Source organism: Ahaetulla prasina, chromosome 3 (genome assembly GCF_028640845.1).
Source record: "Ahaetulla prasina isolate Xishuangbanna chromosome 3, ASM2864084v1, whole genome shotgun sequence".
Lineage (NCBI taxonomy): Eukaryota > Metazoa > Chordata > Lepidosauria > Squamata > Colubridae > Ahaetulla > Ahaetulla prasina.
In genome coordinates this window covers 188,993,498-189,007,392 of record NC_080541.1, presented here as the reverse complement: position 1 = coordinate 189,007,392, position 13,895 = coordinate 188,993,498, and the positions used below count along the sequence as shown (strand labels likewise).

The 13,895-nt window shown below is 38.3% G+C and overlaps 1 protein-coding gene across 2 annotated transcripts in view; it reads right to left on the bottom strand.

Annotated features, from left to right (window-relative positions):
* LGR6 (leucine rich repeat containing G protein-coupled receptor 6) overlaps nt 1–13,895 on the bottom strand; it is a 170,133-nt gene that overhangs the window by 7,134 nt on the left and 149,104 nt on the right. For both annotated transcript variants that reach the window (XM_058175930.1, XM_058175929.1), the window contains exons 7-14: nt 12,965–13,033; nt 11,753–11,824; nt 10,479–10,550; nt 9,109–9,174; nt 7,432–7,503; nt 4,673–4,744; nt 2,755–2,880; nt 1,108–1,250 (exon numbers count right to left, since the gene is read on the bottom strand). In XM_058175930.1, coding sequence (XP_058031913.1) covers nt 1,108–1,250; nt 2,755–2,880; nt 4,673–4,744; nt 7,432–7,503; nt 9,109–9,174; nt 10,479–10,550; nt 11,753–11,824; nt 12,965–13,033 — 692 coding nt within the window. The remainder of the gene's footprint in view (nt 1–1,107; nt 1,251–2,754; nt 2,881–4,672; nt 4,745–7,431; nt 7,504–9,108; nt 9,175–10,478; nt 10,551–11,752; nt 11,825–12,964; nt 13,034–13,895) is intronic.

The following is a 13,895-nucleotide window of genomic DNA, read 5'->3' as shown; positions in this document are numbered from 1 at the left end:
ATAACCCTTCTTGAACTGACCTGATTTAGCAACAATCATCATAACCCTGGGTACAACTCATATTGATGAATGCACAGGGGCTATTTTTAAAAAGCATCTAAAAAAACCACAAGTGGTCTAAAATGTGGTCTAAAAGCCAGATTTCTAATAGGAACCAGGTAGAGGGACAAGGTGTGCTGGCTACCAATTGTCCACCACCTAAGGTGCTGAGGCTGACCTCTGAAGCTTTAAGCTGTCTTAAAGACTATCTTTCCCTCTAAGCACTGGCCCATTCAATTCCTGTGTGTCTGTGCATGCGTGTGTCTGCATGTGTGCATGCACGTGCATGTGTGTGCACGTACACAGTCTTCACTGACTCCTGGTAATTACCTGGACAAATCCCTGCAGTTTTCTTGGCAAGAGTTTTGGAAGTAGTTTGTCACTGCTTTCTTCCTAATCCTGAGAGAGAATGACAAGCCCAAAGTCACCCAACTGGCTTCATTCAACTCATGCTCTCCTGGTATCTAGTCTGGTCCTTTAAACTACTGTCATAGGTTGAGGACTGGCTTTCTAATAATAAATAAATACCCCAAATACAGATAGTCCTCAACCTATGACAGTAGTTGAGCCCAGAATTATGGCTGTAAGTTGTTGCAGTCAGTAAGCGGTCCCTGTGTGACTGGACCCAATTTTGTGATATTTTTTGTGGCAGTCATTAAGCAAATGTTAAGGTCATTAAACAAATCTATGGGTTTGGGTTTGGTTTTTTTGCTGGAAACTGGCAAAAAACTTAAAAAAATTGCAATCACATAACTGAGGGATGCTTCAAATAGCCGTAAAAGTGAGCTGGTCCCAAAATGTGATCACGTGACCTCAAGGGTGTGCATGTGCAGCTACCATAGTTTCAAAATTTGATCATAAGTAGCTTGGGGGGTGGGCATTATAACTTCAAATGGTCACTAAGTGATAAGTCTTAAGTCGAGGACTACATGTGAAAAGAGCTTGGGTTGACTTTCCTTTCCAATAGTATTCCTGCATTTATTATTGTAAGCTATACCTCAGATTTTGCAGACTTAAATTTTGCAAACTTAAAAGCCAGAAGCAGCCTAAAACAAAACTTGATCTTACAATGATCAAGTCCCAGGATCCTCTTGTAGCCATCATCATCCTCAGGACTCATGTCCTCTGAGTCCCACTGACTGGAGATTTTGAAGAAGTTGCCACATGCTCCGTAGGCACAGCACTGGTAGGCATAGGGAACCTCCAAGATCCTAGGAAGAAGAACATAGGATTATCAGTTATGGGATACTGCCATTCTGCACCCATATGGGCATAGAAACAGAGGTTGGAACTAAGGTGGCTTTTTCTGTTTTACTTTGTTTGCACATTGTACATGGGAAGGGATAAAGTTACACTGCAGAATTCCCAGATCAAAGATCTTGACCTTTTAACACTCTCACAGTAGAAGGGCATTTTCCATGAGTATTTTTCAAGCAGCCTTGTAAACAATCAATAACCCTCCTTTCACACAACTACTAAAGGTACAGGGGACCATCATTCTAAATATAGCAAGAGACCAATGTCTATTACTTTGCATGTAATGGACACCCAGCACAATAGTCAAGTTTATTGCATTCTCAGCAGTGGTGGGATTCAAATAATTTAACAACCGGTTCTCTGCCCTAATGATTTCTTCCAACAACCAGTTTACCAAACTGCTCAGAAACTTAACAACCAGTTCTCCCGAAGTGGTGCGAACTGGCTGAATCCCATCACTGATTCTCAGTATATCACATAGTTTAGTAACATTGAAGAGTACGATTATGCTGTGCATGTCAGTCCAACTAGCACACAGAAAAAGGGCAATGAGCAAGAAGCAGGAAGTCCAGAAATAAACTTGTTTAGGATACCTTTGCCAAGAGTATAAAAAATGACAGCCTTTTGGAAGTTAGTGAAGAATGAACATTTCTGGATAGCCACTCAAATGTAATTATTCATCATCAGTATTTTATAGTCCTTTTATCTTACATTGTCAGGTTTACTTTTTTAGTTTTGCTTTGTTATGAGTTTGCATGTTGTTATATTGTAAATGGAAGATTCAAAACTAATTGTTATGATGTCCAAACTGCTTCTTTTGATTCTGGATATGTATGCATAAATGCATGCATGTATGTATAAATCTTGATTAATTTAATCATTGCTCCCTCTTTCTGGAAACTAATTTTGTAAATATGGTTAAGAATTCCTGATAGATAATTTCTAGTGCCATTTTCATAGAACTGTATTTCCCAAGAATGCTTGGGAAAGATAAAACAATTAAATGGGCATAAATAAGTATAGGCTTGTATCATATGTTTGTCCTTCTTAGTATTCTCTGTGTTTAAAGGAATATAGAACATGGAAATTCTGCACCCTATTTGCATAGTTTATTACGTTATATTCCTGCAAATACAAAGATCATTTAATCTCTTTATATAAACAAAATAATCTTGTGTTAGCTGCCTGTATTATAACCAAATGGGTGCTTTCCTTGTGTCAGATGGATAGGTTACCATGCCGATTGCTTTGTGTGTGTGAGTTTGGATGATGCCCATGACAAACCATTCAATGGCTCATCAATTTCTCAAGTCACACAGATTGCAAGCAAGAGCTGCTCAAACCTTTAGCTGAACTGAATTATATGGAACTGCCTAGTAAAGTCATAGACAACAAAAGGCAGATCAAAGTAAATTAAGTTTTGGCCTTGAGAAGCCAGAAATTAAAAATGAAGTTCACCGTATCTTGGGGAAACTTTCTTTAGTGAATGCTTCAGACAGTGCAGGATTGCCTTTGAGCTTCAGATGAGTCAGTCCACCCAAGCCAGCCAAAGGAAGCATCACCAGTTGATTGTCAGTCAAATCCCTGTCACAAACAAAAGCACAGGACCCATTGGAATAGACAGAAAGAGGCATGGGGGATTCAGTGCAGCAGCATCTCAGAACACATTTGATTTAGCATTTATATAGTTGCTGATTCAATTAAGTTTTGCGTTCAGTTCTTGATTATTTTAAAGCTAATAATTAGAATTAGAATTAGAATTTTTATTGGCCAAGTGTGATTGGACACACAAGGAATTTGTCTTGGTGCATATGCTCTCAGTGTACATAAAAGAAAAGATACGTTCATCAAGGTACAACATTTACAACACAATTGATGATCAATATATCAATATAAATCATAAGGATTGCCAGCAACAAGTTATAGTCATACAGTCATAAGTGGAAAGAGATTGGTGATGGGAACTATGAGACAATTAATAGTAGTGCAGATAAGTATTTTTGGGATGAGTTGATGGGCTATTGCTGTGAATAAACCAAAAAAGAAGCATGTGTCTCTATCAGGATTAAGAGTAAATTGATACCTATGCTTTTTAGAACCAGGGCTACACCTGGTAATAAATTAATAGCAGTGATGAGTTGGGACTATGCTGTGCTTGTACTGTATGGGGACAGGCAGGAAACGTCTGATCAGTGGTTTGGCCCTGGAAAGAAGCAGTTATGAGTGCCAATCAATAAAAGAAGGGGAGATTAAAATAGCTTCTCTCATGTGACATAGTTTTGATATCTTAGAAATGCAATATGAAAGCTTGGCTCTATAAACAGATTTACTGAGTTTCTTTTAGTCTCATACATGGTTGTAGCATATTAACTTGCAGAACATGGTAAACATCAGTATAATGATCCGTTATACTTTGCAGACCATTTTTATTAGTCTCTGCTGGCCACTCATATTACAACCACAGTTTTTATAGAGCTAGTGGCACCATAACATGTTTGGCTTACATTAGCATCTTTATATTTCAGTTTTCTACAAAATGCAATACTAAGATGGCTAAAACACAAAGACCCATACAACAAAACACAATTAAGACATAACAATGAACTCTCAGGAAAGAACATAGACATTTTCTGTAAAACACAAACACACACATATATTCTTATATCTGTGATTATGTCAAATATAGGAAAATGCAGTGTTATGCTTTGTCCATCTTTTTGACAGTTCTGCCTTGCTTCTTCCCTATTACAGGCTCTGATACTTCTACTTATGGTGGCAGTGTCACCAGCCTTGAATACCTTATTGCAATCAATAAGGTATCAATATCCAAATATTTCCAGCTTAGATGATGAAGCTTAATAGTTTGCTATTTCTATGCAGGCTACCTAAATTTGTCATGATTCCTTGAAGATAGGGAACTCAGTTTGTGTACCTGATCTTCTATTTTCAGCCATCATCTTTAAAGAAACCGAACAGATTTTTCTTTTTTCTCCTTCTGTTCATGCATTTTATATCTTTGCCATATCTCATCCATTTGTGTTTAAGCAATGAAAAAAGGGGAAGGCACCCTTAAGCCAAGTTAATCACCAGGTCACTACAATAATTGATATGTCCATATAATTTACTCAGCAATAAAACCAAAGTGGTTTGCCATGGCCTTCTTCTGGGACATTTCCCAATCACCATGAGGCTTAAATGTCTATGGAGAGCATATTATTATTATTATTATTATTTATTCAATTTTTATACTGCCCTTCTCCCGAAGGACTCAGGGCGGTGTACAGCCAAGTAAAACAAACAATATAATATACAATTATATTGTATATAATTGTATATTATAATATACAATATATCTGTCCTATGCAATATTACTTACAGCTTGATGAGGGAATGAAGCGTCAGAAAAGCTTCAGAGTGGATAAACTGAATGTAATTCCAACTCAGGTCTCTGCAAAGCAAAATACATATTGTGATGGAAAATATTAGTTTTTTCCAACTTGCTACTCTCTAGGTAGCAATTTAATTTATAATAATTGATTTATATATATTTAATCAATTTTGTTGTCTGGGAATTATCAGAATTATAATCCAACATATTTAGAAGGCATTAGAGAAGTCAAATGTAAGACTATAGATGCTGATCCTGTTGCTTTGCACAATTGCCCATTATAATCAAATTTCATTTAATTATTGGGATGCCAACTTCTTGAAAGTCAAAGCAAATTTCTGAGAATTCTTGGATTGTGCTCAGAGAAATTCATGTTTGCATGAAGACTTATAGATAACTTCTCTTTTGCAGAACATCTGTTTTTATTAACCACACATGTATTTATTGCAACTGTATTGGAAACCTATTTTTAGCAGCCATATTTTCTTACCTGACTTTGTCTACATTCCATTTTTTATACATAAACACATGTTATACAGTTGGTAATCATAATACTTGCAATCTGCTGTGAAGGACATTAATTAGAGGAAGGCAACACAGTACCATCTAAACTTTAGATGACAATCTCTTTCAGCTTGTGCTGGTATGAGCAGTGGCAAAATTGCCTGGGTTTTAGATGTACCAGGGAATTATTTAAAAATAATAAATTTAAAAATATAAAGTATCTGGTAACATAACAAGCTATTTGAGGTGGCCAAATAATTTCTGGGGGGAAAAAACCCTTTCTATAACAAAGTTGCTTTCAGAAATTCCAAAGACTTCTTATTCCCAATTGTGCCCTTTGCATGCAAAATGATTTCCAGGTCAAAATAAATTAATGGATAATTAATGTTAGACCTCTCTCTCAGTGAGGAGATAAAACAGATTTTCTTTTCCATCCCCATCTCTCATTATACCTGGAAGTGACCCACATTTGATGAATGAAAGAAAACTCAGGAACTGTCAAAGTGGCCTAATTATTTGATGCCATCTCTATAGTTATTAGCACGGATGCGGTGGCTCAGTGGCTAAGACGCTGAGCTTGTCAGTTGAAAGGTCAGCAGTTCAGCGGTTCGACTCCCTAGTGTCGCGTAACGGGGTGAGCTCCGGTTACTTGTCCTAGCTTCTGCCAACTTAGCAGTTCAAAAATACTTTAAAAAATGCAAGTAGAAAAATAGGGATCACCTTTGGTGGGAAGGTAACAGTGTTCCCTTTACCTTTGGCGTTTAGTCATGCCGGCCACATGACCATGGAGGCGTCTTCAGACAGCGCTGGATCTTCGGCTTTGAAACGGAGATGAGCACCGCCCCCTAGAGTCGGGAATGACTAGCACATCTGTGGGAGGGGAACCTTTACCTTTATCTCTAGTAATTCCTTTCCATGTGTCATTGCCTTTCATGTATAGTACCTAACTCAGGGCTACCACAAATAGTCTTCAAAAATTTGGTGACTGATAGATTATTTACTGTCATCTAGCAATATGGCATCCAAATATTTTCAGCCCAAACACAATAATACAGAAGCATAAGGAGCAATGAACATGCAAGTAATTCTCCACACAAGTTGTCTACTGTCGGCTCTTTTTCTTCTACTATTATCCATTTGGAAAAAGCTCTTAGAAACTGGAGTGTTTTTCCTGGTTTGTCTTTTCCTAAACTTTAAACTTCTTTTGTGTGTGTGTGAGAGAGAGAGATTGTGTGCCTCTGTGCACATTTGAATAAGTTATGTAGTGCTATTAAAATATCTTCTAACCAGAGGTGGGTTTCAGCAGGTTCTGAATAGTTCTGGAGAACTAGTAGCGAAAATTTTGAGTAGTTTGAGGAACTGGTAGTAAAAATTCTGACCACTCCCGCCCCCATCTATTCTCTGCCTCCCAAGTCTCAGCTGATTGGGAGGAAATGGGGATTTTGCAGTAACCTTCCCCTGGATTGGGGAAGGAATGGAGATTTTAGAGTATCCTTCCTCTGCCAGGCCCACCAAGCCACACCCACAGAACTGGTAGTAAAAAAAATTGAAACCCACCACTGTTTCTAACTTATATTCCAAAACCATTAGTCAAGAATCTGGTATAGGAAAAGGGACAGAAATCAACACTTGGGGCTTTGAGGTTAAAAGAATCGGCTTATAATTACTTTTTGCAGAGCAGTTAAAATAGTTGACAGGCCTAGCAAGGCAAATTAATGGCGAATTAAATATTTTGTAGATAAAAAATCGGAAATATTTTGGAATGTGCATCAGTTTCTCCTCCTGTTTGTGATTTTGAAGAAGATAACATCGTAGTTTTTTCAAGTGTGTGTGTGAGAGAGATGACATCACGAAGGCCACTTTCCCTGATATGATGTCTTCCTGATGAGTAGAATTTTCATTCCCCAAATCCCTACCTGGCTAGTGATTGCAGAGTCAGAGGACATATATTATAATCCAACATTATAACATTTCTGGAGAGAACCAAGTGGGAGAGATTTATTTTGTGTTACTATTTTAAACTCATTTTGTAGAGTGCTTTTGTAGGCCTGAGTCTATGCTTAACTGTATTGGGATCAAATGTTGGGTGACCATGGGCTAACAGGCCAACTTGTTTGAAGAATTCTTTATATAATTGAGCCTGTAATCTTTTCAAGAGCACAAAGCCTTACTCAGTTCACAATCTCCTGACTCTTTCCTTCTATCAAAGAAGGCCCTGAGAACTCCCTCCTGGCTGTACTTACAGGGAGCGGAGGGCTGTGAGCTGCCCAAAGGTTTCTGCTCCAATTTCGTGGATACAGTTGTGCTGAAGGCCACTGCAAAGACAGAAAGGCTGCAATGAGAGAGAAAAACTTGCTTCACTGGCAACAGAAGAAAGCACTTCTGCAAAGAAGGTTACATCTATTAAGGATTGCATGGGATTCAAATTTCAAGGGGAAAGTGGGTCAAGGAACATACCCACCCAATCCTCTCCCACCCTTTTCCTCTTGAAGAGCCTCAGGCTTGGGGCAGCGCACCATTCAAATCAAAAGCGTGCAAGTAATAACGTTTCTTTTTACCAAGAGTTCCCAGGCCTCTTCTACATCTGCTCCTGCTATGGAGCTTGGAGAGCTCCATGACACCAGATGATATTCTCAGCCACAAGAATACCATATCTAAAGGGAACAGGCAGAAAACACTGGGGACTCTGTGCTTTCATGTCTTACTTTCACTATAACCTTTGTAACTCAAACTCAGTTATAAAATATTTTGGAGACTCCCGTTATTCTCAGCACCAGAACAATACAAAGATTAACTCAAGCTTTTATGTTATCTACTGGGCACAATAAGAGAGGAAGGTTTACTTTACTTTACTTTATTGTCATTCTACCTCGTACATAGAAATTAAATGCCATTTTCAGTGTACATTATTATAAAAATAAAACACAAGCACACATCCTTCGTATTCTATGCAATTGAATTGAAAACCCCTGATATTGCATTAGTATTGCACTATACAGTAGAATTCAATATAGTTGCTGCTGTGGGATAGAAGCTGTTTTTCAGCCTATTTGTCCTTGTTTTTTTTATCCTGTATCGTCTGCCACATGGTAATATTTCAGAAACAGGGTGCCCAGGATGCGATGGATCTTTAAGAATGTTTTGAACTTTCTTAAGGCAGCGGGAGCTATAAAGCTCTTCCAAAGAGGGGAGAGGGCAATCAATGATCCTCTGGGCTGGGGGTCTCCAACCTTGGCCACTTTAGCCTTAAAGTTTAAGGCCACTTTAAGCCTTAAAGCCACTTTAAAGCTTAAAGTGGTCAAGGTTGGAGACCCCTGCTCTGGGCAATGAGGTTACCCCTCTGAGCGCTGTCCTATCTGCCACTGTGCAATTGGCAAATCATACACAGATGCAGTAAGTTAAAATATTCTCTATGGTGCAATGGTAGAAGGTCACCAGCAGTTTTTCATTCAGTTATTGTTTCCTGAGAAGTCTCAGTAGCATAATCTCTGCTGGACCCTTTTGCCCAGTGCTGCAATGTGAGCGCTCCAGGTCAGGTCCCCTTTTATGATAACACTCAGAAACTTAAAACTAGTCACTTGCTCAACTTGGTCTCCGTTGATAAGCAAGGGCTGGATGTCTGATCTATTCCTTCTATGGTCCACTATAAGCTCCTTGGTCTTATTGGTGTTAAGGACCAAGTTATTGTCTCCACACCACGAAAGCAACCAGTCCACCTCATCTCAAAGGTGGGAGGGTAGAGAGTGATAGAAAGAGAGGAAGAACATTCCCCCCACCAATCTCTGAGATATAAAATTTTCAGAGGAGTCCATACTAGGTCACTGTATACAAGGTTTAACCTCTCAGCTGTTCACACATACCCGCCAGATGCTAGGTAAGTTACTTGGATTTGGGGATTTCACAGCAAAGCTTACACTTACATTTCTTCCAGCTTCTGGCACTGGTGAAAACTGGGCAGTTTCTCAATGTGATTGTGCGCAAGCTCACTGTGTGGAAAATACCAAAGGTTAGAACAAAGTCAGTCTTCTTAAAGGCCCTCTTGGCATGCATATGGTACACAGGAAGGGAGTGCATGACCTCAGGCTATGCAGCTGGGGAAGCAGGAAACCCCATAGACAGGTAAATCTTCTTGTACCCAACCGATGCTTGGCACTGTTCCTTTTTATTCATTTCATTATCTGGTTTCTGGTATTATTCTTTGATTACCACAATCCATTTCTTATTAACTTGTCTATTACACCCAATTTAATAAAAAAAAAACCAGTGCTATAAACAACTTTTATTTAGTGTTTCTCCAAGACAATAGAGGGCTTTGAAGCCCTTCAATAATAGCCCAAATATTAAGGGACAGTCCAGCAACAAGTGGAAAGCTGCTGCAAGTTCTCCATCACTGCTTTAGAAGATGACAAACACACATTGTCCTCACATGTTAGAGCAACATAACATATGCTTTCATTCTGCTTCTATTTATGTAAGGTATTTTTGAGCGATGTTCAAAATAACATAACTTGAAAAGAATAGAATAAATAAAAAATGTTCAGCAGAGACACATCCCAAATATTAATAAATGTGATGCCATTACATCACTTTAAACAGCTTTGTTTGTGTGCTGGGAATGTTCAAGTGCTCAATTCTTATTCTACAGCACCATCCCTCCCCCATCTTAATTGCTGCAGGGTTTCCATCAACTTGCACTAAAGCATTTTTTATTTCAGGTATGAATTTTTTTCTCTCTACCCCCACCCTTGTTTTTTTGCAATCAGGGCTCTCAATTTATGCAAGAAATCTAAAAAAGGACACAGATATAATCATACAATTCCCTTATTATTGGTTTCTGGAATGGAGAAAGGAAATGACGACATTTGGGTCAGAAATGACGACATTGGCAGTATCTTTCTGCCTTAGAAATCAGTGACATAACAAATGAAACACTTGTCACGACTGTACAAAAGAACCCTTATAGCAATAGCACTTAGACTTATATACCACTTCACAATGCTTTACAGCCCTCTCTAAGCGGTTTACAGAGTCAGCATATTGTCCCCAACAATCTCGATCCTCATTTTACTGACCTCAGAAGGATGGATGGCTGAGTCAACCTTGAGCCTGGTGAGATTCAGACTAGCAAATTATAAGCAGCCAGCAGAAATAACCTGCAGTACTGCATTCTAACCACTGTGCCACTGCAGCTCTTATATCTGATTGTTCAGCAAAAGACCTATGAATGGTGTATTGGTAATAAAGGCAATTCCCCAAAGCCTGAAGAAAGCAAAATGCACTTATAACTCACAGAACTCTTAGGCTGGCCAACTGCTGACACATTCCTCCAGGAAGCAAATGGATTCCAGCCTGGGTTAAAGTCCTGCAGGAGAAGGGGGGAAAACATACTTCACACCATCCTTTACTTCTTCAAGGGCTCAGGATAGCCCAAACCAGGATAGTCAGTGGATAGACTGTTCAGTGAATGATTGGTGTTACATGAAAAGATATTTACCACATAGCATGTGAACATTTCCTTGGCATTGTGGCATAATTTCCAAGACTATAATGTACTCATTTATTTGAAGGAAATTAAGAAAACAACACAGGGATGAGTTGGAAAGTTTTCCTTAGATTCCCCCCCGCCCCAGTTTCTAAACATACATAATCCTCTGTTATCCAGTAGAAAAATGAAACAGGGAAATGGATATATAATTGGTTCAACAGCTGTTCTTAGGTAAAACAAGGCAGAATAATGGTACTTTTCCAGATATAGGAAGATACAAAGATTTATGTGAGGTGGCATTGATAAAAATGATGTGCAAACATGCTTTTTCAGTTTTTCACTTTCCTGAAAGATTATGTTTTTTGGAACAGGGATCGGAAAACTATGGTTCTCCAGATGTTGTATAACTAAAAATCACAGCTGTCCCAGTCTTCATCACTGAGGTAGGGAATGCTGGGAGATGCAATAGAGCAACATTGGAAGGCAATGTGTGCTGAGTTAGCATCTGATACCAAATGGGAGCAATTAGGCTGCTTCTTGAGCATGACAGAAATTTGAGGAGGCAAAATATGCATTTTGGGTCAGAAATGACGACATTGGCAGTATCTTTCTGCCTTAGAAATCAGTGAGATAACACATTCACACGTATAACAGCATCCACAGCAAAGCACAATGATGCCAAAAGGACAGTACGAATTTTATTTGCATTATGCAAATAAATAGTTGCATCCTGATGTCTAATGTGAATCTCACAACTGGCAGCAATTGCATGAGGGTATTGTCACATAGGTTTTATCTTTTTCCTCCTTCCTTCCTCTCTCTGGGGCTCTCACACACAGAGATGTCCACAGGAGGGGAAAGCAAATGATGAAGGTACTGCAATGTCATGACATAAATGCCACCTTTATGTACACTATCTCAGTATGAAAGAACAGACCTTAGGTTATTTATATCACAATACTATTTCGCCATTCTGCCATCATCAGGATTAGTATGAATGCTTATAATATTACTTGTAAATATAATTGGAAGACTGAGGATCAAGAAATGGTTCTGAATTTTATGGTGCTGTTTCTTACATAATTTGAAGTACAGGATTTCCAGCAAAGGCTTTCTCTGGAATAGCCTGGATGTTGTTGTTATGGAAGCCCCTTTAAACAAACAAACAAACAAAAAATGCTAGGATGGTTAAAAGAAACAGAGCAGGAAAAGTAAAATTTACTGCACAGCTGTATGAATAATGATTGAATGGGACAAATAGACAGATTTTTCTTTTGCTGAATCCACATGGCTGGAAGCTGACATAAATCATGCTTCCCAGCTGCATGAACATGCAAACATATTAATTATTTTATTTGTCAAATAAGCAATTCATTATCCTGCATGAAAACAAAAAATGTGTTTGAATCCTCCAGGTACTCCATGATATAAGTGTGTTTGTGTGTATAGTTTTATGGGAAGGAAATATGGAACGAAATACCATATACCATAACTAAAACCAAATACCATAACTAACTTTTTAGTAAATCTTAATTAAGGCAATTGTCTAGTATCATATGGCAATCAGGAGTTCTATCATTAGAGTATGGATTATTAAGTACAAGAGACATCCTCTTTGCTCAAAGAAGTCAACAATGTAAACTTGAGATTCTACATCTGTATCCTGGGAACCACGTAATTTCATGTCACCAAGGCAACTAAAGTGTTCCAGTTGAGTGGAATGCAGAAACTGGAAGCATCAGCCACACAATTAGGAGCATGCGGATATTCCTTAATGCCTGGGAAATTTACTCATAATGCATGAATCTTGCTTGAGATGTCACAAATCGTCCATGTCATAAAAGAATGAATGGACTTCAGTGAGGTGGAAAAGAGAATTCTACCAAAAGTAATAATTAGAAGCCCAAAACTTTTTCTGGGAGCAGAGAAACAGCAGGAGTAGCAAAAATTAGTCAAGAAAAAAGAAAAGTATATCCCTGTCAATTCTGTGTGCTTTTAATGGCTCTATCCAGACCTATAAGTGTGTACATATGTCATCACTGGGGTTAAAGCCATTGTTAATAAAGCTCATAGCAGATTCCATGCTGGTAATTAACAGTATGAAAGTTTTAAAATACACTAATGATATCTGTGAAACATTTACTGTCATGCTGGATATGATCAAGCAGAATTATGGAGAAATGGTGAAAGAATGCCCATTAGGGTTTGGGATGGTAGTTCGCCCACATTAGAGTTGAGCCCAAATGATCTGTCTGAACATTATTCTTACAGAAAGAAAATAAAAGTCTTACAGCTCTTGAAGTCTATTGAGTGACTTAATCGCCATTGGGAATTCCACCAGCTCATTATAATTTAGGTCCCTGGGAGGAAAAATAAAAGTCAAAATCAACATTAAGAATTTTGGAAACACTCATCAGAGCGTAACATATTGCAAAGGATTAGGAACAGTTACTAGGAAATGAGTTTTCCAGAATCATTCTTTCACATGACTTTAAAAAAACATGATATTTCAAAGAGATGTCATAAGAATCATTTGGTCTGGGCCCAAGTAGCCTAGAATCTCATGGGGAAATTGTGGGGTGTTTTTTTTTTTTGGCTCTATAACAATTGTTCCTGGTGTCTTCCCTTAGATATGTCCAGACTGCCATTTTAGTTTAACCTAATATTTTAGCGTCCTGCCCTATTCCCTTTATTATCCTAAAAAATTGGGAATATAGGAAAAAAAAATTTTCTCCATCTGACAGCCTCCAAGTTTGTTGAAAACACATCTGGCTGAGGATTCTTGGAACAGTAGTTCAACGCATTTGGTGGATCCCAGGCCAGTAAAGGCTGCTTTAGCATATGTTTAAATGTTACACCTTCTTTGAAGCTCACTCCGACAGCAGCAAGAGCACCCTTGAAGCTAATACAAGCAGCCTCAGTATTTGCTGCCAAGACAAGTGATGTATGACAACTTCAAATACATGTAAAGAATGCACCTGCCATTCTAATAGCCCATCATTTACTTACCTGGTTGACAGACAGGTATTTGACACATTTTCCAAAAGAGATAAAAGTCTAAAAATGTGTTGTTCCCTCATTAGACATATCATGTATGAATTAGTTTATGGATCTTAGAAAAAGGGCAGAATACCCAAACTCTGATAAGTATTTTTTCATACAGTCCTACCTTTAATAGTTACTACATGAGCTTGTAAAATTGCCCAAATGATGTTCTAAGGA